At 49.4% G+C, this 23,386-nt stretch overlaps 1 protein-coding gene across 1 annotated transcript in view; it reads right to left on the reverse strand.

Moving 5' to 3' along the window:
* Positions 1–22,971, reverse strand: part of Pecam1 (platelet/endothelial cell adhesion molecule 1) — a 44,658-nt gene extending 21,687 nt beyond the window's left edge. Inside the window, exons 1-10 of the mRNA XM_013036566.1 lie at positions 22,730–22,971; positions 22,619–22,645; positions 16,588–16,881; positions 14,224–14,529; positions 13,334–13,609; positions 10,682–10,930; positions 8,946–9,221; positions 4,857–5,135; positions 2,742–2,849; positions 1,228–1,329 (exon numbers count right to left, since the gene is read on the reverse strand). Coding sequence (XP_012892020.1) covers positions 1,228–1,329; positions 2,742–2,849; positions 4,857–5,135; positions 8,946–9,221; positions 10,682–10,930; positions 13,334–13,609; positions 14,224–14,529; positions 16,588–16,881; positions 22,619–22,645; positions 22,730–22,763 — 1,951 coding nt within the window. The 5' untranslated portion in view covers positions 22,764–22,971. The remainder of the gene's footprint in view (positions 1–1,227; positions 1,330–2,741; positions 2,850–4,856; positions 5,136–8,945; positions 9,222–10,681; positions 10,931–13,333; positions 13,610–14,223; positions 14,530–16,587; positions 16,882–22,618; positions 22,646–22,729) is intronic.
* Positions 22,972–23,386: the final 415 nt, after the last annotated feature.

Below are 23,386 nucleotides of genomic sequence, written 5' to 3' on the forward strand. Positions count from 1 at the left end.
GTCTTTCCTGCCCGGGCTGGCTTTGAACCGCGATCCTCAGATCTCAGCCTCCTGAGTAGCTAGGATTACAGGCGTGAGCCACCAGCGCCCGGCTTTATAAAACATTTTTTAAGTCCAACTCTTCTTTTTCTTTTTTTGGTCGGTCATGGGGCTTGAACTCTGGGCCTGGGCACTGTCCCTGAACTCTTCAGCTCAAGGCAATCACTCTACCACTTGAGCCACAGCACCACTTCTGGTTTTCTAGTGGTTTATTGGAGATAAGAGTCTCACCAACGGGCTGGGAAGGTGGCTCAGTGGTAGAGCGCTTGTGCATGAGACCCTAAGTTTGAGTCCTCAGCACCATATAAGCAGAAAAAAAAAGCCGGAAGTGGCGCTGTGGCTCAAGTGGTAGAGAGCTAGCTAGCCTTGAGCTGAAGAGCTGAGGGACAGCGCCCAGACCCAGAGTTCAGGCCCACAACTGGACCCCCCCCCCAAAAAAAAGAGTCACGGACTTTCCTACCCGGGCTGGCTTTGAACCTCAATCCTCAGATCTCAGTCCCTTGAGTAGCTAGGATTACAGGTGTGAGCCACAGACTCCCAACCAACTCTTCTTTTTCTAAATAAGCAAAAATAAAAATAAAAATTTCCCACCTATCATGATAGTCTCATAAGGAAAAGAGTGTTTAATAAACAATCATCTAGCTCAGCACTGGTGGCTCATGCCTATTATCCTAGCTACTCAGGAACCTGAAATCTGAGAATAGTGATTCAAAGCCAGCCTGAGAAGCAAAGTCCATGAGACTCTTATTTCCAATTAACCAGCAAAAACCTGGAAGTAGAGCGGCAGCTCCAGTGATAGAGTGCTAGCTTTGAGTGAGAAAGCTTGATGACACTGCACAGGTCCTGAGTTCAAGTCCCAGGACCAACACAAAAATAAAAGCAAAGAATAAATAAACAAGAATCTAGGAAAGACATAATCACAGTACTAAAGTCAAATCCTTCCCTTGAGAAGAGAGTTGGCAATCTTCCATTATAACATACATGTGTGTGCGGGCACACGGGGAGACACACACACACACACACACACACTCACACCTCACACCCAAGCGGGGACACACACACACACACACACACACACACACACACACACACACACGCCTCACACCCAAGGCTCTTATCTTTCTCAGTTTGCCAGGAAAACTTCCTAATGTCCACACCCTCCCTCTAGTCAAGCCCAGCTACACCCACAGTGCGGCCACACCCACAATGAAGCCATGCCCACAACATGGCCCCGCCCATGGTGGGGGGCGGGGGACACTGACCTGGACATCTCCACAGGCACTTGCTTGGCTTTGAAAAAGAAAGAGAAATGGAGGTCAGTATAAGTGTACAAGGGAGGAGCAGACATTTCAATCACTTTTGGCTTTCCTTAAAGATCATACACCCATAAAAAGGAAAAGAATGCCAAATACTCATTCTTCAAAAGGAATCGAGGAAGCTCAAGACAGGAAGGAAGAGGTGTCTCCCTCCTTTCCCCCCCCTCCCCTGCCCCCACAGCAAAGCTAGGAATCAAATCCAGGGCTTCATCCTGTGTTGTATGGCTGAGCTATATTCCCAGCCTTTCTCTTGGGGGCTTTGTGTGTATGTGGGACAGTAGGATTTGAACTCAGGGCCTTATACTTGCTACATAGGTGCTATACCACTGAGTTACACCAGTTCTTTTTTTCCAGTTATTATTTTGAGATAGGAGGTCTCCCCTCCTTTTTTGGGGGGTGGGGGGCACTGAGATGAAGTCTCTCCAATTTTCCCCCCAGACTGGCCTAAAACCTAAATCCTTCTAATCTTTGCTTCTCACCTGGCCTGGATGATAGATATGAAACACTGAACCCTAACTAGGGATTGGCCTCTAGCCACCATCCTCCCAATCTCAGCCTCCCAAGTAGCCAGTATTACAAGTGTCTCTTGGCTCTCATATCAAGAATTTTCACATAATTTCCTCAACTAATATGACTTTTTTTTTTTTTGGTCGGTTGCAGGGCTTGAACTCTGGGCCTGGGTGCTGTCCCTCAGCTCTTCAGTTCAAGGCTAGTGCTCTACCACTTGAGCCACAGCGCCACTTCCGGTTTTCTGAGTGGTTTATTGGAGATAAGAGTCTCATGCACTTTCCTGCCCAGTGGCTTTGAACCATGATCCTCAGATCTAAGCCTCCTGAATAGCTAGGATTACAGGTGTGAGCCACCAGCACCCTGCTAATGTGACATGTTTTGATGCTTTAGCCAGAAGTGATTTGACTGAGTAAATGGGAGACATTCAGTAGTGTGTGTGGTGTGTGTGTGTGTGTGTGTGTGTGTGTGTGTGTGTGATACCTACTCTGCCAATTCCAGGACTAGATGTGGCTACACCCCATATGAAAATGCAACCTCATCCTGTTTCTCCTGATGGGCTAGGAAAGCCCTCACTCTGATTTTTGCTCAAGTAAATCCAAGGATGGCTGTGGAGCTGTGGTTCAACAGGTAGAGCACCAGCCTTGAGCAAACAGAACACACAACCTAAGCAAGAGTTCAAACCCCAGTACCAGCACAGAACCAAAATTCAAGAAGTAATCAAATAAAACCAAGGACACAACAAGTCCACCCCTCTCCAAGCCAGAATCTTTGTTTTCCTGACAGGAAGTCTCACCTATGCTGCCTCGGGGCTATGGCTGGCTTCCTGGCAAGGATCCCCTGTCAGAATGGAGGGAAGGATCTGGAATCTGGACTTACCCTTGGCTTTCTTCAAAATGTAGCATTTGGCTCCAACAATCAAGGTAGCAATTATCACCCCAATAACAACCAGTGCGATGAGGCCTTTCTTCCAGGGGGCAAGAAACACTAGAGATGGGAAAGAGGAAGCAAAGGAAAGATTTAGGTTCTTTCTTTGCCTGGGCGCTGTTCCTGGGCTTCTTTTATTGAAGGCTCTACCACTTGAGCCACAGCACCACTTCCAGCTTTTTCTGTGTATGTGGTGCTAAGGAATCAAACCCAGGGGCTTCATGCATGCTCGGCAAGCACTCTACCACTAAGCCACATTCCCAGCCCAAGAGTCTTGTAAGGCTGATTTGTGCAATCCTCCTAACTCGCACCTTAGTTATCTGAGCTCTCTTCCCTGAGGCTTTGTACTCAGCTGCTTCGGAAAGAGTTGCTTCTGTTCTAACCTCAGTCAGCTATGATCTTCAAGGAGCGATCAAACTATCTTTGCCCAGGAAGGGTTCATTTAGGGATGTCCTTTCAACCCACATACTTCTCAATAAAACTGTCCTCCACCCAGCTAGTTGGGCTCTTCTAAACACATCCCTTCTGTGAGACCCAATCTCCTTAGCCATAGATAGCCCGAGAGTGGATCGATGTGTGCCTTAAGGCGAGTCCATTCAATTGGTAATCTCTCTTCAAAAATTTGGAGTTGATGGGGCTGCGAAGGTGGCTCAGTGATAGAATGCTTACCTTGCATGCATGAGGCCCTGGGTTCAATTCCTTAGCACCACATAAACAGAAAAAGCTGGAAGTGATGCTGTGGCTCAAGTGGTAGAGTGCCAGCCTTGAGCTGAAGAGCTGAGGGACAGGGCCCAGGCCCAGAGTTCAGGTCCCAGGACCAGCCAAAAAAAAAAAATATTGTTGAGACTGTATGAAATATTTATTTTTTTTGACAGTCCTGGGGACTGAGTTCAGGGCCCGAGTGCTGTCCCTGAGTTTTTTTTTTTTGCCGGTCATGGGGCCTGAACTCTGGGTCTGGGCACTGTCCCTCAGCTCTTCAGCTCAAGGCTAGCGCTCTACCACTGGAGCCACAGCACCACTTTTGGCTTTTTCTGTTTATGTGGTGCTGAGGAATCGAACCCAGGGCCTCAATCTTGCAAGGCATGCACTCTACCGCTGAGCTACCTTTCCAGCCCGCTGAGTTTCTTTTTCGATTTTGGTTTTTTTTTGCGGGGGGGGAGGGGTCCAGTTGTGGAGCCTGAACTCTGGGCCTGGGCGCTGTCCCTCAGCTCTTCAGCTCAAGGCTAGTGCTCTACCACTTGAGCCACAGCGCCACTTCCGGCTTTTTTCTTTTTGCTTATGTGGTGCTGAGGAATTGAACCCAGGGCGTCATGCATGCAAAGCAAGCACTCTACCACTGAGCCACCTTCCCAGCCCCTGAGTTTCTTTTTCTTAAGCTCAAGGCTAAGTGCTCTACCACTTTGAGCCATGGCGCCATTTCTACTTTTCCAGTGGTGAATTGGAGGTAAGAGTCTCAAGGACTTTCCTGCCCAGGCTGGCTTCAAATCACAATCCTTAAATCTCAGCCTCCTAAGAATTAGCTAGGATTACAGATGTGATTTAGCTAGGATTACAGATGTGAGCCACCAAGTGCCTGGCTACTTCTGATTACTTGTAGCAATCAAGTCCTTCTCCTTTGGGTAGCCATTCAACTTCTCTTTTTAACTAAGTTGAGTGAATTGTTTTGTTTTGTTTGTAAAGACTTGATTCACTTAGTCCTCCATTACAAAAGCTAACTTCCCTGTCTCTCCCTCTTGCAGGAAGTAGTTTTTTGTTTTGTTTTGTTTTTAATGCCAAGCCGCTGGTGGCTCAGGCCTGTAATCCTAGCTACTCAAGAGGCTGAGATCTGAGGATCTTGGTTCAAAGCCAGCCTGGGTAGGAAAGGCCATGAGACTCTTATCTCCAATAAACCACCAGAAAACGGGAAGTGGTGCTGTGGCTCAAGTGGTAGAGCTGAGTTGAGGAGCTGAGGGGACAGCGCCCAGGCCCAGAGTTTAAGCCCCATGACCGATGAGAAAAAAAAAGTGTTTTTTGTCCTCCTGTGAAGCCCACTCTGCCTTCGTGGCCATTAATGAGACCCAGACTCACCTTTGACTGTCAAAGTGTTGCTCTTTTGGGCGAGGCTGGCTCTGTTGGAGGCTGTGCAATGGTACTCTCCCTCCTGTTCCTTGCTAGCCTGAGGCTTGCGCCAAAATGCGTAGGTCTCATTGGAGATAATTTGATAGAAAGGGCTATTTTCCTTTTCTTTGTAAAACCTGTATGTGATTGGAGCAGTCCCTTCCTCCATGGAGCATTGAAGCACCATTTCCTTCCCAGATTCCACCTCCTCACTCAACAGGATGGAAAGTTTGACCTGGACCACCGGAGCTGGAAAGTGGGCAGAGGATTAGCACTGAAGAAAGAAGTTGGGGGGGTGGGGGGGAGTGGAGACACTCAGCTGAGTATGGTTGCGCATACCTGGAATCTCAGCGCTCGGGAAGCTAAGGCAGGAAGATGGCAAGTTCAAGCCTGGGTGACACAGCAAGACCCTGTCTCACAATGCCCCCAAGGAGCTGGGAAGATGGCTCAGTGGTAAAGCGCTTGCCTTCCACAATGCCCCCAAATAAAAATATATAAATAAATCAAAAGAAGAGACGCAGAGTAGAAACATAAAATGGATACTGCGCACAGCCAACTGGGCCCTGGGGCTGTGATTGACACTTGGGCTGCAATTTTGTTTACATCATTCCTTTGTTTAATCTTTTGTTACAGTCATGTCTAGGACTAGCCCAGAAGTCAGTCGGGACACCTTCTCCTGTCATCAGTAATTATTAATTAAACACAGGGTCCCTAGGCCCTTCCTTAACTTAGGATGGAATATTAAGCACCACTTAAGAGTTCTGTTGGGATCGGGGGGTGGGGGGGGAGGAGAAAGAGAAAGATCACACTAATATCCCTGACCCCTTGAAAAAAAGTTAAAATATGTTCTTAATGACATCTAACCCCAGGGCTGGGAAGGTGGCTCAGTGGTAGAGCGCTTGCCTTGCACGCATGAGGCCCTGGGTTCCATTCCTCAGCACCACATAAGCAGAAGAAAAAAAAAGCCAGCAGTGGCGCTGTGGCTCAAGTGGTAGAGTGCTAGCCTTGAGCTGAAGAGCTGAAGGACAGCGCCCAGGCCCAGAGTTCAGGCCCCACGACCGGACCCAAAAAATAAAATAAAATAAAATGACATCTAACCCCAATAGCCTCTTTGTGAAATAGGCTAAGGTTATAGGTTCCTGGCTAGGTAGGATCAAGGCCCCTGAAGTCAGCTTGAAGAAGTTACAGAAGATGGACCTTCGCCCATCAACCCCCTGTTAAGATCAAGAGTCCAGAGTCAGTTTTAGAAAAACAAGGCAAAATAGATAAAAAAATAATAATAATTATTTTTTTAGAAAAAGGCATAGGGCTGGGAAGGTGGCTCAGTGGTAGAGCGCTTGCCTTGCATGCCTGAGGCCCTGGGTTCGATTCCTCAGTACCACATAAGCAAAAAGAAAAAAGCCGGAAGTGGCGCTGTGGCTCAAGTGGTAGAGCACTAGCCTTGATCTGAAGAGCTGAGGGACAGCACCCAGGCCCAGAGTTCAGGCCCCACGACCGGACCCAAAAAAGAAAAAAGAAAAGAAAAAGGCATAAAAAATAGTGAACAAGTGTGTAAGTGTGGAGACTGCATCTGTCGGAGATGGTTACAATACTAAGCCTTCTGTGTCTATTTACAAAAATAACTTGTTAGTTAAAAAAAAAAAAGTTGTGATTTTGGTAAATTGTCCTGGGCTATTGTGTAAACAGTCTTAAAAAGCCTGCCAAGGGTCAAAGCCTGCCAAGCCTATGCAATGTGTCCTTAACCAGTCTGTATAGAAACTTGCAGCCCAGCATGAGGTGTGACAGTCCCTTGTGCTGCTGCTGCTGCTGCTGCTGCTGCTGCTGCTGCTGCTGCTGCTGCTGCTGCTGCTGCTGTGCTGCATACCTTAATGAGTAAAGTTTGAAGACAGCCTGATAGTCACCTGGAGGAAATCTACATCGTCACCCAGACCACCTCCACTGTGATAAAAGTAGACTGAACTCCTGCCTGTTTCCATCACCTGAGACTGCATTCCGGTGGAAAGCTGCTAAATCTAAGATCTTGTGGGACATTCTTTTGGGTGATATCCAGAAACCCTCTCTTCCCACAGTGGATATGGGGGGCAAGGATATCACTGGCTTGCTTGCCTTAGGCACTTCAGTGCATAGTGACTGGAAATCCACTCTATAGTCACAGCCTAGTTTGGCTCTGGTATGGTAATAACCTGAGTGTGTTATCAATGCACGCAGTAATGAGACCCAGCCCTGCTCTTAGCCTTAAAATCTAGCAAGCTTCTGCATCCCAGTGGTGCCTGGAGGCTGTTCTGAGATAATGTCATACTTGGTTCCACAAGCCAGGGGGGAGGGGGGCGGTGAAATGGGCAGTTTTAAACTCTAGCCACAAAGATGCTCAAGGAATTGAAAAGAAGAGGAGGGTAGTAAAGAAAGCCTTGGGAAAGGAATTGGGGAAAAATTGGAATCCTCTGGATAAGAAAGGATTTGAAAAGTAAGGATTGTCTTAAAATGTTTGTAAAGAAGACAAACCCCAGAAAGTTTAAGTATGTGGCAAATGGTATGATATGTCGTTAAAATTGGAGCTTATGAATACAGCTGGTATAAAATTAAGTTAGCTGTGATATATAGAGTCAGGACTGAAAAAAAAATGTAAGGGCCTCTGGTACTGTTAATTTCGTTACTCACAATCGGACCTTGTAAAAAGAGATCAGCGCAGTCCATTTATTAGTTCTGAGATCCCAATACCAAACTGTAAATATAAAAGACTGTGCCAATTCGGGGACCATGATTGCTCCCTGACGCTCTAGAAGAGGAGGGAATGAGCGACCTCATGAGAGAACAAGAGTCACTCTATCTTGCTCAGGCCACGTTTTATGTTTTAACTTTTTGCCTTTGATCTAAGCACTGTTGACCAAGGTGTTTTTGAGAAGTGCCATGATGCCGAGAGGTATTATTAAGTTGAAATTGACCAGAACCTGCACAAATTACAGGAAAGAGCTGTGTGTACCGAAACCACCAGCCCACAACTACCCCCCCCTCAGATGGTCCATTGGGTCGTGTCACTCCCCGCTGATGCTAGCCGCCCTGGGATGGAGCCCCTCGCCCCGAGCCAGGCGAACTCATATGCAATTTTGCTTAAACACCTGGTCAATGTAACTTTTTGTGACTTTGTGGTTTTTGCCTTTATAAACCCTGCTGGAATGTCGCTGGGGTCTCCTCCCTCTGAGTGCATAGGACGAGGCCTGAGCCTTGGCTTGTTCTGAATAAACCTAGCATTTTGCGCATAGTCTGAGTCTCCGGTGGTCTCGGTGGTCTTTGAGGAGTGGGCATCTCACCCTGCCAGCTGCTGCTTTTTCTCCTTTCTCCTTTGTGACTTACATCCTAACTTCCCACTTTCTCATTTCTCCCATCTCTCTCTCTCCCTCTCTCTGCTTGCTTTTTCTTTTCATTTTTAGATTTTTTTAAAGTCTTCAGCATTATTTGTTTGTGTATGTGGTGCTGAGGAATCGAACCTAAGGCCTCACGCATGCAAGGCAAGCACTCTACCACGGAGCCACCTTCCCAGCCCTTCTTTCTCCCTTCTTTCTTCTTTCGTGTTGGAGCCAGGGTCTCTATGTAGTTAGGCTGGTCTAGCTAGAGCTCCTGTTCCTCCTGCCTTCACTTTCCAAACGTTGGAATCAGCCGCAGGTGCCGCCCACCAGGTGTGGCTAAACTGCTGGCTGTTGCAAACACACCTTGGAAGAAACACAAGAGGTCACCTGATCCTCACACCATAGTCCTGCCGGGTATATTCAGTGATGCGTGTTAGTGGGGCTGGGGTTATATTCTATGTTATTTTTTGTGCCAGTACTGGGGCTTGAACTCAAGGCCTTGTACTCTTGGTTGGCTTTTTTGCTCATGGCTGTTGGTCTACCACTTTAACCATAGCTCCATTTCTGGCTTTTGGCTGGTTAATCGAAAACAAGAAACTCACAAACTTTTCTGCTGGGGCGGGCTTTGAAGCTCAGTCCTCAGATCTCAGCCCCCTGAATAACTGGGATCTACCGCACCCAGCTTGGTCATTGTTTTCCTAACAGAGCAACTTACCGATCACTTTGACCTTCAGAACATCACTGGTCATTTCTAGGTGGGAATGGCAATTATCCACAGTGCACTGGTACACTGCATCTTTGACTGGTTTATCATCAAAGACTGCAGGCTCATTTGAGTATATCACAGAAGTCTGGATCACATCCTTGGCTTTTAAAAGGCGGTAAGTAATGGGTAACGTTCCATTTATTGATTGGCAACTGACTTTTAATGTATGTCCTTTGATGATCTCAGAGCTGGTATCATGAGAAATCCTGGGCTTGGAGAGCTTTTCTAGAATAACAAAAGGAAATATCATGTAAAACAACATGGAAGGGCTGGGAAGATGGCTTAGTGTAGGTAGAGCACTTGCCTTGCAGGCATGAAGCCCTGGTTCAATTCCTCAGCACCACATACACAGAAAAGACCGGAAGGGGTGCTGTGGCTCAAGTGATAAAGTGCTTGCCTTGAGCAAAAAAAAGCCCAGGAACAGTGCCCAGGCCCTGAGTTAAAGCCCCAAGACTGGCAAAACAAAACAAAACAACAACAACAAAAAACAACCGACATTGAAGCAACACATCTCCAAAAACTCTGGGCGTGCAGTCTGGTCCAGGTACCGGTAGCATCAGCAACACCCAAGTGCTGTTTGGAGAGACAGAATCTTGCTGCCTCCCTACCCACCGAAGCAGAGCCCATGGTTCTTTGTTGTTGTTGTTGCTTTGTTTTGTTTTGTTGGTAGGCCAAGGGGCTTGAACTCTGGGCCTGGGCTCTGTCCCTCAGCTCTTCAGCTCAAAGTATAGCTCTACACTTGAGCCACTTCCGGTTTTCTGGCAGTTAATTGGAGATAAGAGTTTCCCAGACTTGCCTGACTGGGCTGGCTCTGAACCTAGATCCTCAGCTCTCAGCCTCCCGAGTAGCTAGAATTACAGGTGTGAGCCACCGATGCCAGGCAATTTCTTTTTTGTTGTTGTTAGTAATAGGGTTTGAACTCAGGGCCTGGGCACTATCAGTGAGCTGTTTTGCTCAAGATCAGGGCTCTATCACAGCTTCACTTCTGGTTTTTAGGTGGTTAATGGAGATAAGAGTCTCAAGCACTTTTCTGCCCAGGCTGGTTTTGAACAGTGATTCTCAAATCTCAGCCTCCCAAGAAGCTAAGGATTACAGGTGTGAGCCAGCAGCGCCCAGTAGAACTCCCATCTTTTTATTTATTATTTTGGGGGGCTGGTCCTGGAGCTTGAACTCAGGGCTTGGACACTGTCTCTGAGCCTCTCTGTGCTCAAGGCTAGCACTCCACCATTTGAACCACAGCGCCACTTCCGGCTTTTTCTGTGTATGTGGTGCTGAGGAATCGAACCCAGGGCCTCATGCATGCAAGGCAAGCGCTCTACCACTGAGCCACCTTCCCAGCCCCCTCCCATCTTCTTAATGTGTAACATGGACTGAGCCAGTGTCCTCTCTGCTTTGCTAACTGGGTTCCCTACTCCAGAAACCAACCCAGAGTCACGTGAGCCATAGTCACAATAAAGACCTGAACTTGATCTTCGCTCACATTGTTTTCATGTTGCCTCTCTTTTGGGCTCTGAGCAGGCATTACCTACTTGCTCTGCCTGGGCCTTTGATGTCCTGCCCCCTGCCCCCCTCCTTCTCTCTCTCTCTCTCTAGGTCTGGCCCTGCCTGGGTCTGATCTGCCTTCACACTGGAGCAGGTGTTGTCTGACAGCGCCCTTCCTGCCACGTGTTCGATTGCACACTCACCGCACACTGTGATTTCAACCGTGTTGCTTTTTTTGACCACTTTGCCGACGCCCGCCGTGCAGGAGTATACCCCGCTGTCCCACTCCGTGGAGATCTTGGTGAACTCCGGACTCATGGATACGATGGTGTCTCCCTTCAGGATGGTGAAATCGGCTGGCAGCCCTCCCAAGATAGAGCAGGACAAGTTCAGCTTTTCCCCCTGGTCCAGGTGGGTAGACAGCGATTCCAGCTTGGGCTTGGGAAACAGTTCTGAAACAGAGCGAGAGGAAAGGGGAGGAGATGCAGCTGGCCATCGCTCCCAGTGCTGCGTGGAGATGCCGGCGGGCCCGCTGTCCCACGCAGGTCCTCCTTCACTTCTCAGGGCTCCTGAGCGCACCCATGTCTGAGATTCCAGTGTCAGCCAGGAGAAGCTTTCAGATACGTTGGAACCAGGCATCAGTGCCTCACACCTGTAATCCCAGCTACTCAGGAGACTGAGATCTGAGGATCCTGGTTTGAAGCCAGCCCCAACAGACAAATCTGCCGCATTCTTATCCCAGTGAGCTAGCAAACAGGTGATGTAAAGGTATGAATCAAGTGATGGAGCGCCAGCCTTGATGGACAAAAGCTAAAGGACAGATCCCCGGCCTTGAGTTCAAGGCCCAGGAACAGCACACACACGCATGCATGCATACACATACACATGCAGGTGTGCATGCATGAGACATTTTGAAACTTGTAGCAAGTCATGATTCATGCATGCATATATTTACTTGTTTACTGACATACTTCATACCATATTTACTGCAGGAAATCTGTCTGTCTGTCTATCTATCTATCTATAGTATTAAGTATTTTAGAGAGAAATAAAGCCAGGGAAGAAGAATAGGAGTAAGGGGACTTTTTTCCTCCTCCTCCTCCTCTTCCTGTTCCTCTTCCTCCTCTTCCTCCTCCCCCTGTTCCTCCTCCTCCTCTTCTCCTCCTCCTCCCCTTCCTCCTCTTTCTCTTCTTCTTCTCCTCCTCCCCTTCCCTTCCCCCTCCTCCCCCTCCCCTCCAACTCCTCTTCCTCTTCTCCCCCTCCTCTTCCTCTTCTCCCCCCCTCCTCCTCTTTTCCCCCTCTTCCCCCTCCTCCTCCTCTTCTCCCCCTCTTCCCCCTCCTCCTCCTCTTCTTCCTCCTCCTCTTCCTCTTCTTCTTCTCCTCTCCCTCCTCCTCCTCCTCCTCCCCCTCCCATCTCCTTCCTCCTCCTCCTCCTCTTCCTCCTCCTTCTTTTTGCCAGTCCTGGAGCTTGAACTCAGTGCCTGGGCACTGTCCCTGAGTTTTTTTGTTCAAGGCTAGTGCTCTACCACTTGGGCCACAGTGCCACTTCCAATTCTTTTTTTAGTGTTAATTGAAGATAAGAGTCTCAGGGACTTTTCTTGCCCAGGCTGGCTTTGAATTGTGATCCTCAGGTCTCAGCCTCCTGAGTAGCTAGGCTTACAGGTGTGAGCCACCAGCACCTGGCTAAGAAGGATCTTTTAAGTGATGGATTTGGAAATCAAGCATGCATAATGGTGACTTTTCTTCTGCCATTTGAGTGACTCTGTAATTCCAAGTCTCAGTGTCCACATCTGTAAAATGGGCATCACAGCATCTACTTCCTAGAATGGTTGTGAGCATGAAATAAACATGTCTGTGAGCACAGTATTCAGCAGTGGGAAGTTACTGCTATTCTTTTTTTTTTTGTCGGTTGTGGGGCCTAAACTCTGGGCCTGGGCGCTGTCCCTCAGCTCTTCAGCTCAGGACTAGCACTCTACCACTTGAGCTACAGCACCACTTCCAGCTTTTTCTGCTTATGTGGTGCTGAGGATTCGAACCCAGGGCCTCACGCATGCAAGGTAAGCGCTCTACCACCAAGCCATCTTCCCAGCCCCATATTGCCATTATTCTTGAGTTCACAAATGCTCTCATTCCCAACCCTGTCTCGATCTGTGTCTGTGCTTGGCCAGAGAAAGATGAATGACGTCTGATCACACACACATGAGCCAACCCTCCTTGAGTGTTTATTCTATGCAAGGTGACACACTAACACACCATAGTCTAGCCCTCTCCCTCAGCGGCCATCCTAACAGTCCTAGAAAGGCGGGCACCATCCTAGCCTGGCCTCTCAGAGCTCAGGCAAAGCTAATAACCCGAGTACACAGGCTAGGGAGCGGCTTGCTTGGGCTTGGCACACCAGAGCTGCCAATCCCACAGCCACCATAGCAGCCCACGTGCTGCCTGCTCATGAACTTGTCTCCATGACTCCCAAAGCCCAGCCTGAGCAGAGACATTCACACAAGCAGAGGCAAAGACCAATCAGCTAGCCGGACGCCCGTGCTCACACCTATAATCCTAGCTACTCAGGAAGCTGAGATCTGAGGATCTCGGTTCAAAGCCAGACCGGGCAGGAGAGTCTATGAGACTCTTATCTCCAATGAACCACTAGAAAAGCAGAAGTGGTGCTGTGGCTCAAATGGTAGAATGATTGCCTTGAGCTGAAGAGCTCAGGGACAATGCCCAGGCTCCGAGTTCAAGACCTCTGACACACACACAAAAAATATCAGCTCTCGGTGGCTACCCTGGCTGACGGCACAGACGGCACAGGTGTTGGCGAGCCTGCCACTGCCCAGCAGATCTTCGCACAGCAGCCCTACCTGTGATGTTGACCAGGACGCTGCTGACCTTGGATATGCGGCTCGATTCTACCTTGCACGTGTAGTTGCCGTTGTCTTCCACCATGGCCATGACTGAGTACTCGGCCTCGCTGCCCTCTTTGGTGGTGGCCACAATCTCCTTGTCCTTCTGAATGATGATTTCCGGGAATTTGTGGGCCAGGTGTGTCACCTGAATGGTGCATTTGATGTGAACCTGGTCACCTTCTGTGATCACCCCTGGGGGGCTGATGTGGAACTTGGGCGTAGAGAAAGATTCTACAAGAAAGCAAGACAAGCTGGTTTCAGCGCGCGTCAAGCCTGGGCCCTGATTTTTTTTTGTTTGCTTGTTTCTTGCTGGTTTTGCTGCTCCCCTTTTCCCAATCTATGTCTCCCCAATTAACAACTCCTCCATCTTTTGTCCAGCGCTGGGGGGGGGTTCCCGCCTGTAATCTTAGCTATTCAGGAGGCTTGAGATCTGAGCATTGTGGTTTGAAGCCAGCTGCCTGGACAGACAAATCTGATTCAGCAGTACAAAAGCTAAAAGTAGAGGTATGGTTCAAGTGGTAGAGCACCAGCCTTGAGCTTTGTTAACTCAAGGGAGGGGGAGAGTCTTGACTTTAAGCTTGACTACCACCACACAAACAAAGCTCTCAACTCGTTCCTTTTTTTTTTCTTCCTGTGAGTTCCTTTCCTTTTGGCTCAATTGTGTATCTTGAGCCATTTTTCTTTTCTCTTTGTGTGTGTGAGGGAGAGAGAAGTGGGGTGGGGGGAGGGGAATAGGCAGGATTGAATTCAGAGGAAAGGTCTAGTCTCTCTCCAATTCTAGCGCTTTCTCCCTCTCCCCAACCCCACAGCACGAAGAAGAGCGAGAAGAAGAGCAGGCTCCTGACCCGTCACGGTGACCAGTTCACTCCTGATAGAGTCCGAAGTCTGCACGGGGAACCCAGACATGATCCTCACTTGACAACGAAACACTAAAACGTGATCCTGCTCCTCGATGGAGAAGTTCAGTGTCACAAAATTCTGGTTCTGAGACGTCTTCTCTCTTCTCTGCTTGACAAGTTTGGTATCGAGTTCAACTTTTTCAATGGTGAAATGCATTGGTGGCTTTTCCTCTGGGACAGAACAGCCGACGGCCACCACCCCGCCTTCGATCACCTCCTTTTTATCCAGGATCACTTGGGGACTGGACACGCCTTGGGAGGAAGAGAAGGCCCAGTGAGTAGCAGTTGGAGCTAGTGGCACAGCCATGGTGGTCGCTGACCCTTTGGGGATTCTTTCTTCCTCTCAGGTAGTAACTGACCTGTATGAAATAAGCCAGGTGCTGGTGGCTCACACCTGTAATCCTAGCCACTCAGGAGGCTGAAATCTGAGGATCCTAGTTGGAAGCCAGCCCAGACAGGAAAGTCCTAGAGACTCTTTATCTCCAATTAGTCAGGGGGGAAAAAAAGCCAGAAATAGAGGTATAGCTCAGGCGGTAGAGTGCTAGCCTTGAATGAAAAAGCTACGTGAGGATGCAAGGCCCTGAGTTCAAACCCCAGCACTGGCACAAATATATTTTATAAAATATATTCAAGGCATGGTAGGTATTTTCCAGTTTATAACCCCTGGGAAGGTAGTACGGTCAGATCCTCAACTAATCCAGTTTAAAGAAAATAAAAACATCCCCTACAGTATAACCCCTGTTTTCACTATATTTGATGTTGGAATAATTTGTGGCGGGGAAGGGAGAAAACAAATTGCTTAGAGAGGGATACAGGTGGACCCATTGCAACAATGAGATGTACAAGACGTTATGCCGAAAAACGAACTTTGTCCAGGGTGGGGGGATGAGTGGGAAGGGGGGAGGGGGGCGCGGGGGAGATGGGAAGGGATGGGAAGGGGAAATAAAAGAGGAGGCAACAATGCTTGATAAGAAATGTACTCATTATCTTGTCCATGTAATTGTAACCCCTCCGTACAGTATGTTCACAATAAAATAATAATTAAAAGAAAAGAAAAACCCCAACAACATCCAGGACTTAGTGACTTTATGGTTATTGTCATTTATAGAACAGCAACCACAGGTCTGAGTTGGCTTTAACTTAGTCCATGGACAGTTACTGTTTACTCAGAGCCAGTGTCTTTGCTCAGGATGTCACTTTCACAGTGTGGAAGAACGCAGATGTGAGAGCACACTCATGCGTTCTTAATGACAGGACATGTTCTGCTGAGTGACTTTATTTATTGGGGGGGAGGGCAGTCCTGAGCTTGAACTCAGGGCCTGGGCACTGTCCCTGAGCTGCTTCTTTTGCTCAAGGCTAGCACTCTACCACTTGAGCCACAGCACCATTTCCAGTTTTTCCTGTGTATGTGGTACTGAGGAATCAAACCCAGGGCTTCATGAATGCTAGGCAAGCACTCTACCATTAAGCCACCTTCCCAGTCCTGCTAAGAGACTTTGTTGTGTGAATACATGTTTTTAGCCAAACTACAGTGGCACTGCCATGCTAGATGATACAGTATTACAGGACCATCGTGGACACGGATAACATTGATTGAAGTGACATCCATCGCTGCATGATCATAATTGTATAACACACGGTGTGACACCTTTTAACTCTCTCTGTAACTCCCAGAGCTGGGTGCCTTGTTATAATTATCTGCTAGTGAAGATTCTGAAGGTTAGAATGGTTAAAAGACAAGGAACCCAGATAGAGAGACAGAAGAATCTAGTGACTTAGCAACTTTTGCTATGTGGCTTTTCTGCAAAGAAAATCCTATTGCAGGGGCTGGGAAGGTGGTTCAGTGGTAGAGCATACGCCTTGCATGCATGAGGCCTTGGGTTCAATTCCTCAGTACCACAGAAGTGAAATGAAAAAAGCCAGAAGTGGCGCTGTGGCTCAAGTGGTAGAGCGCTAGCCTTGAGCTGAAGAGCTGAGGCCCAGAGTTCAGGCCCCACGACCGGACCCCCTCAAAAAAAATCCTATTGCAGGATGGGGGGGAGGGGGGAGGCTGGGAAGGGATGGGAAGGGTAAACAAAGGAGGAGGCTGCAATGCTTGGTAAGAAATGTATGCATTATCCTGCCCATGCAATTGTAACCCCTCTGTACAGTATGTTCACAAATAAAATAAAATAAAATTAAAAAAAAATCCTATTGCAGTTGGGTGTCGGTGGCTCACACCTGTGATCCTAGCTACTCAAGAAACTGAGATCTGAGGATTGCAGTTCAAAGCAGGCTGGCAGGAAACTCTCTAGACTCATTTCCACTCACCTTCCACCACCAGCCGGTACTCCTGCGTGGTTTTCTCCTTGTTATTCAGAAGCACGGTGCACTTGTAAGTCCCTGCGTTATGGACTCGCGCTCTGGGGATGAAGAAGCTCTCGGTGGTCTGGGAAGAGGAGACGTTGTGCAGCATCACGTCTTCCTTGTAGAAGAGCACCGAGTGCTGGGGTCTGACGGCCGCGGTGGTACTGATGTCCACCACGCACTGCAGGGTCACGTTCTGCCCATTAAGCACCGTCCAGTTGGGCAGGCTGTTCATGTGGACGCTGTTGATGGTGAACGCTACATGCAAACAGAAGGAGGGCAGACATACCTGTTACCTTAGCAACAGCATCATCCTGGTGACCTTCAGTGTGTGTGTGTGTGTGTGTGTGTGTGTGTGTGTCCATACTGGAGCTTGAACTCAGGGCTTTGTGCTCTTTTTTGGCTTTTCTGGCTCAAGGTTGGCACTCTACTATCTAAGTATATCTTCAGTCCCCTCCCTGGTACTTTTCTTTTGTGAGTGTGTGCCAGTCCTTCGGCTTGAACTCAGGGCCTAGGGTACTGTCCTTCAATGTTTTCTGCGCAAGGCTAGCAGTCTACCAGTAGAGCCACACCTCTGGTGGTGTTGGTAGGTAATTGGAAATAAGAGTCTCCTGCTCAGGTTGGCTTTCAACTGAGATCCTCGGATCTCAGCCTCCTGAGTAGCTGGGGTTAGAGGCGTGAGCCACCAGCACCCGGCTCCCTCCCTGGGGCTTTTATCTTGAAGGAGCACCAAGCCAAGGTGACACCGGTGGGTGGCATGGGGTCCTTTAAGCTGCCTCCAATTATGTGCACATGTTTTGTTTTTCTTTTCTTTCTGGAATGAGGTCCCCAGAATTACTGACAGAGCACTAAAAGAGTCCAGACTTGTGTTAAAGGACAGGATTGCAGAAAACCCAGAGAGGTGAGATTTTTTTTTGCCAGTCCTGGGGCTTGAACTCAGGGTCTGGGCACTGTCCCTGAGCTTCTTTGGCTCAAGGCTAATGCTCTAGCACTTGGGCCACAGAGCCACTTCTGGCTTTTTCTGCCTATGTGGTGCTGAGGACTCGAACCCAGGGCTTCATGCATGCAAGGCAAGCACTCTACCACTGAGCCACATCCCCAGCTTGTCAAGCGGGAAAGAAAAAGATTAGTAGGGAAGGAATCAAAGTCACCAAGAAGATATCCAAATACTAAAACCAGGGGATCTAGCTCTCTCCATCTCGGGACCATCAGCCCGCAGGTCCCTGGGGACAGCAGGCCTGTGACTCAGCTGGCCACCTGGCTCTCAACCCAGAAATGACTCAGAAAGAAGAAGAAGGGGGGGAGGGGAAGACAAGGAGGGGCCATCTACTATTGTCAGGAAAATGACAGGGTCGCACAAACATGGAGTCCCTGATGCATTTCTTTCTGTGTTTAACAAACATGCCAACCCCTGTTCTGCTCACGTTCTCATTCCCAAGACAGCCAGGCCAGGTGCTGCACTTCCCGGGGAAACGGAAATCACCCCTGCTGTCCAAGACCCCCTGGGCCAGTGGAGATCCAGATTGCTATCGATCAGAGACCCTGAAGACAAGCGTCGCCCACGAGAGACCCAGGACAGTGGGAAGGAAATGTCCCCCAGACGTGTTCCAAGGCACTGGGGCATGAGGACTTGATGCAGTTCAGGTACAAACAGTTCCTGAGAGGCAGAGCGTGCGGCTGGGGAGGAGGCAGGCTGTGGGGATAGTGCCAAAGGGGAAAGTCAGGCCTGCCACGTGGGCAAGCTGGGTCACGTGGGTCTTTGGAGGGGGCAAGGTATCCAAGATACTAGTCAGTGTTTAGAAAGACCACTGCGGCCAGACACCAAGAGCACACTCCTGTAATCCTAACTACTCAGGAGGTTGAGATCTGAGGATCATGGTTCAAAACCAGCCTGGACAAGAAAGGTCATGAGGCGCTGATCGCCAATGAACCACCAAAAGGCTGGAAGTGGAGCCGTGGTTCAAGTGGCAAAGTGCTGGCTTGGGGGGGGGGGCTGTGAAGCCCAGGGACAGTGCCCAGGCCCTGAGTTCAAGCCCCAGGACAAAAGGCCGCTGTGACATAAGATCAAGGCCAGGGAACAGACCCAGGGTGGAGGGGTTCAGGTGAAAAATGGATGTGCTCAGGCAGGAGGTCCAGGGAACTCAAGAGGATTTGTTTTGGGGTCAAAGGCAACATTCTACACTTAGATGATGCAGATGGTTTACTGCATTTATTATATGCTTTGTTTTATTTGGGGGGGTGTCCTAGAGCTTGAACGTGGGGCCTGGATTCTAACCCTGAGCTCTTTTTGCTCAAGGCTTTGAGCCACAGCTTCACTTCCAGTTTTCTGGGGGTTCATTGGAGGTAAGAGCATCACAGACTTTCCTGCCTGGGCTGGCTTTGAACTGCGATTCTCAGATCAGATCTCAGCCTCCTGAGTAGCTGGGATGACAGGTGTGAGCCACTGGCGCCCAGCTACGCTTTGTATTATTTGGATTTCACCACAATTTAAAAAAAGAAAGAACTTGACTGGCTCTGAGGTTGAAGAAGTGGAACAGAAGATTCTTGAGCGGTTCTCAGGAAACAGCCAGTGCCGTGAGCTGCAACGGAGAACGCCAGAGAAAGACGAGGGAGGAAGACGGAGTTTCTGGGACTGGGCCGGGCTGAGGGAGGAGCCCTAAGGACAAGAGGGAAGACGGCTTTGGGCCTGGGGTTGTGTCTGAGGTTTGGCTGTGAGGCCGGAGCTGGACTCAGAGCACCAGGACAATCAGGAGGGAGAGAAAAGAGTTGGAACCCAGAGACAATCAGAGGCCGGAGCCTGCAGAGCCAGGTTCAAACCCAGGAAAGCCAATCTGCCCTGGGGAAGAGGGCAAATGTAATGGAATATTTCAATGGTTGCCGGGCACCGGCAGCCCACGCCTGTCATCCCAGCTTCTCAGGAGGCTGAGAACTAAGGATCGCAGCTCAAAGCCAGCCCAGGCAGGAAAGTCTGTGAGACTCTTATCTCCAATGAACCCCCAGAAAACCGGAAGTGACGCTGTGGCTCAATGGTAGAGTGCTAGCCTTGAGCTGAAGAGCTGAGGGACAGCGCCCAGGCCCAGAGTTCAAGCCTCACGACCGACAATGAAAAAAAAGAAAAATTGGAGGGAATGGGTTGTTTGTATGTGATTTTTTCTTTTTCCTGAAACAAACAAACAAATAAGAAGTTACCAGCTAGGTGCCAGTGGCTCCTGCCTCTAATCCTAGCTACTCAGGAGGCTGAGATCTGAGGATCATGGTTCAAAACCAGCTCAGGTGGGAAAGTCCATGAGATTTTTTTTTTCCTAATGTTCAATAAATTACTCAGAAAACTCCAGAAGCGGAGCTGTGGCCCACGTGGGAGAGCGCTAGCCTTGAGCACAAAGAACCTCCGAGGCAGCACCCAGGCTCTGAGTTCAAGTCCCAGGACCAGAAAAAAAACAAGTTATCCATTGGGCTTTAGACTAGAGTGAGAAGGCAGGGCGGGGCTGTGGGTCCAGGCAGAGGTCCAGATGCTGCTAGTGAGTGACTCCGTAGGGAGGGAGGGATGGGCCAAGGCCCTGGTAGATGGGCAGGCGCTAATCAGCCACCAGGGTGGACACTGCGCTGAGCCTGGAGGGAAGCCGAGAGGATGGGTGGGGAGCCAGATAAGCCAGCAGCCCAGGCCGGCCCAGGCCTGGCAGGAAGTCCAGGGAGTTCCCTCCAGACGCCTGTTTTCTAGGTGCAGATGAAACGGAAGTCATCTCCTGAAGGGAGGTGGATGGCCTTTGGGCAAGAGCAACCGGGATCCCCAAGGCCTGGGAGAGCAAGGGGCCTCACTCACCTTGAGCTGAACTGCTGAGGGACAGCGCCCAGGCCCAGAGTTCAAGCCCCATGACCAACAGAAAAAAAAAAAGATGGGGTGCATGCTGGAGTAGACAGAATATTTCAGGGGCCTCGGCTGGAAGGGTGGGCAGGAAGGGGTGGGCAATATCATCATCATTCACTACCCACTGTCCGCAGAACAGCTCTGCCTCACCCCCACCCCCACCCACCACCAATCCACATTTTACAGCTGGAACAAAACCAGGTAAAGATGCATCTCAGGTTTGGTAGCACACGCCTGTAATCCCGTCACCTAGAAAGGCTGAGGAGGGAGGATCCTGAGCTGGGGCTAGCCTGGGTTAATGAGAGAAACAACATCTGGGCTGTGTCCAGACCCACGTGCAGATTTGGGGTCGCAGAAGTCCTGCTCCCCTGGCCGGCAGTGGCATGGGCAAGCCCATCTTCCTTGGGGCTCGGGTGACACCATCAAACAGGTGATTTGAAGATGATGGCTATCTTGTCTGGGGGTCAGAATGGCCAAGGATGCAGGGCGCGTGGGCCTGGGGACCCCCACTGACCGGCGACTTGAGTAGCCACACCAGCTCTTCCCCACTGGGGCCACCGCCATAGGACTCCACTCAGCCGGCACCGGGCAGCCACGCAGCCTCCAGAGAGCTGGACAACATGTCCAGCTGCCCGATTCTGAAGAGAGATTGAATTCTGCAGGTGTTCTACCCAGTTCACAGCCCCAGACCCAGCTAAGCTCCCTCACGCAGAGAATCCCCCCCCCATGTCAAGATGGACCTCCTAGATCAGCCTGTAAATAGCATGTAACCGGACCGCAGACAGTTGGGTGGCTCACGCCTGTAATCTCTACTCAAGAGGCTGAGAGGTGAGGGTGGCAGTTCAATGCCAGCTCCAGCAGATAAGCCTATGTAATTTGTATCTCCAGTGAAGCAGCAAAATGCCAAGTGGAAGTGTGGCTCAAGTGGTAAAGCATTAGCTTTGAGCTGGACGCCGGGCGGGGGGAGGGGGCTCACACCTGTAATCCTAGCTATTCAGGAGGCTGAGCTCTGAGGATCACGGTTCAAAGCCAGCCAGGGCAGGAAAGTCCATGCAACTCTTATCTCCAATAAACCACTAGAAAGCCAGAAGTAGCACTGTGGCTCAAGTGGTAGAGCGCTTGCCTTGAGCTGAAGAGCGCAGGGACAGCGCCCAAGCCCAGAGTTCAAGCCCCATGACCGACAAAAAAACAAACAAACAAGCAAACAAGCATTAGCTTTGTGTAGAAAAGCTAAAGGGAAGCTGCCTGACTCTGAGTTCAAGCCACAATACCGGCACACGTGTCCAAGAGCCTGCACACATGTGCACATACACGCATGCACACGCACGTAGCAGCTCTGTTCCCTGTGTGCCCGCCCAAAATATTGTAGATATCATTACAGCCTCATAGGTGGATGGGAAATTAGATCCACAATCTTTTTTAATCTTTTAAGAGAAAAAGAAAAGTTGAGATACCAATTTAAACTTTGTTCTGTCTTTCCCAAGCTAATAAGTTGACTGTATCTTAATTGTGAATTAAAACAAGTAAGAGAGGCCAGGTTGTCAGTGGCTCATGTCTGGAATTCTAGCTATTCAGGAAGCTGAGATTTGAAGATCAAAGTTTGAGACTCTTATTTCCAGTTAACCACCAGAAAATCAGAAGTAGAGTCGCGGCTCTAAGTGGTACAGCACTAGCCTTGAGCAAAAGAGCTCAAGGACAACCAGACCAAGACCACCAAACAGAAAAAGAGTAAGAAGAAACCACCACCACAACCACAAACCCAAGAAAGAGGAACATCAGAAACAAATAAAAACAAGCAATTGGGGAAAGAGCAGGGCGAGAAAACCAGCAATTTATCTTAGCACAACCTCAAACAAATGATAGAATCACTTTTTTTTTTTAAACCACCTCCCCAATTCTAACAAACCACAATCCACCAAAGTAGAAAATGAACATCGGAAAACACATGCTCCTAAAATGCACTGATTGAAAAAAAAAAAAAAAAAGTTGGTTCACAATGAAAGTTTTGGTCTAAGACCTTCTGGAATAATTGTCCTCAGTTGTTCAAACTCAACCCCCAAACCATTTGATATGAGTAGAGAATGACCGAGAGGACGTGCTGGAGAGCAGACAGAAGTGTGGTTCACTTACAGTTTTCTCTCCCCTGGAAGCCCGGACCTGGAAGAGACAGAAGGAATCTGTTGATTTCACAAACTTCGGTTCTCAGGAAGGGACAGTGAGCGGGGAAGAGGGGACACTCACAGCGCAGCAACGCCAGCAGGACGAGGAGCCACATCTTGTGCCCTGGTCCTACCCCAGCCGCCTCCTCCCAGCGAAGACTGAAGGACACAGTCAGTTCTGCCTCTGGGCCATGCGTTGGGGACAGGGGACACTTCCCACAGATGAGAAACCTGCTCGGGGAACAACACTGGCCGCTCTGGTAACTCCTGCAGAGGCTGCCGCAGAGACTGGCTCTGGAGAGCTGGTCAGGTAATGGCGGCCATTTCTGGAAACTCAGAGAACAATGAGGCCTGGGCTGATCTGATATCTCCTCAGGAAATGACTGGACTTCCTGAGGGATCACTAAATGCAGTCACTTTGGGGGTGGCTGCCAGTTGGGAGGGGAGGTGACAGTTGCCTGCCTCCATGTTCTTGAGCCTCTTTTCTGCTTCACCTGGGTTTGGGGTCCCCTTCTCCAGACAAGGGTGAGGGTGATTTTTTTTCTCCCCTTACCAGCTTCTATGCAAAACATGTTTCCCAATAAACACCCAGAAAGGTCCATTTTCCTAAGATATCCCCGCCTCCCCCCCCTTCCCCATCCCCGTCCAAAGGGACTCGGTTCTCACCACATAAATCTGGGCCTTTGCCTGACTCCAGCTGGCTTTAGGAAGAATTGCAAGATGTGTCCCAAGAACCCCC

The sequence above is a fragment of the Dipodomys ordii genome, unplaced genomic scaffold (genome assembly GCF_000151885.1).
Source record: "Dipodomys ordii isolate 6190 unplaced genomic scaffold, Dord_2.0 Scaffold7, whole genome shotgun sequence".
Taxonomy (NCBI): Eukaryota; Metazoa; Chordata; class Mammalia; order Rodentia; family Heteromyidae; genus Dipodomys; species Dipodomys ordii.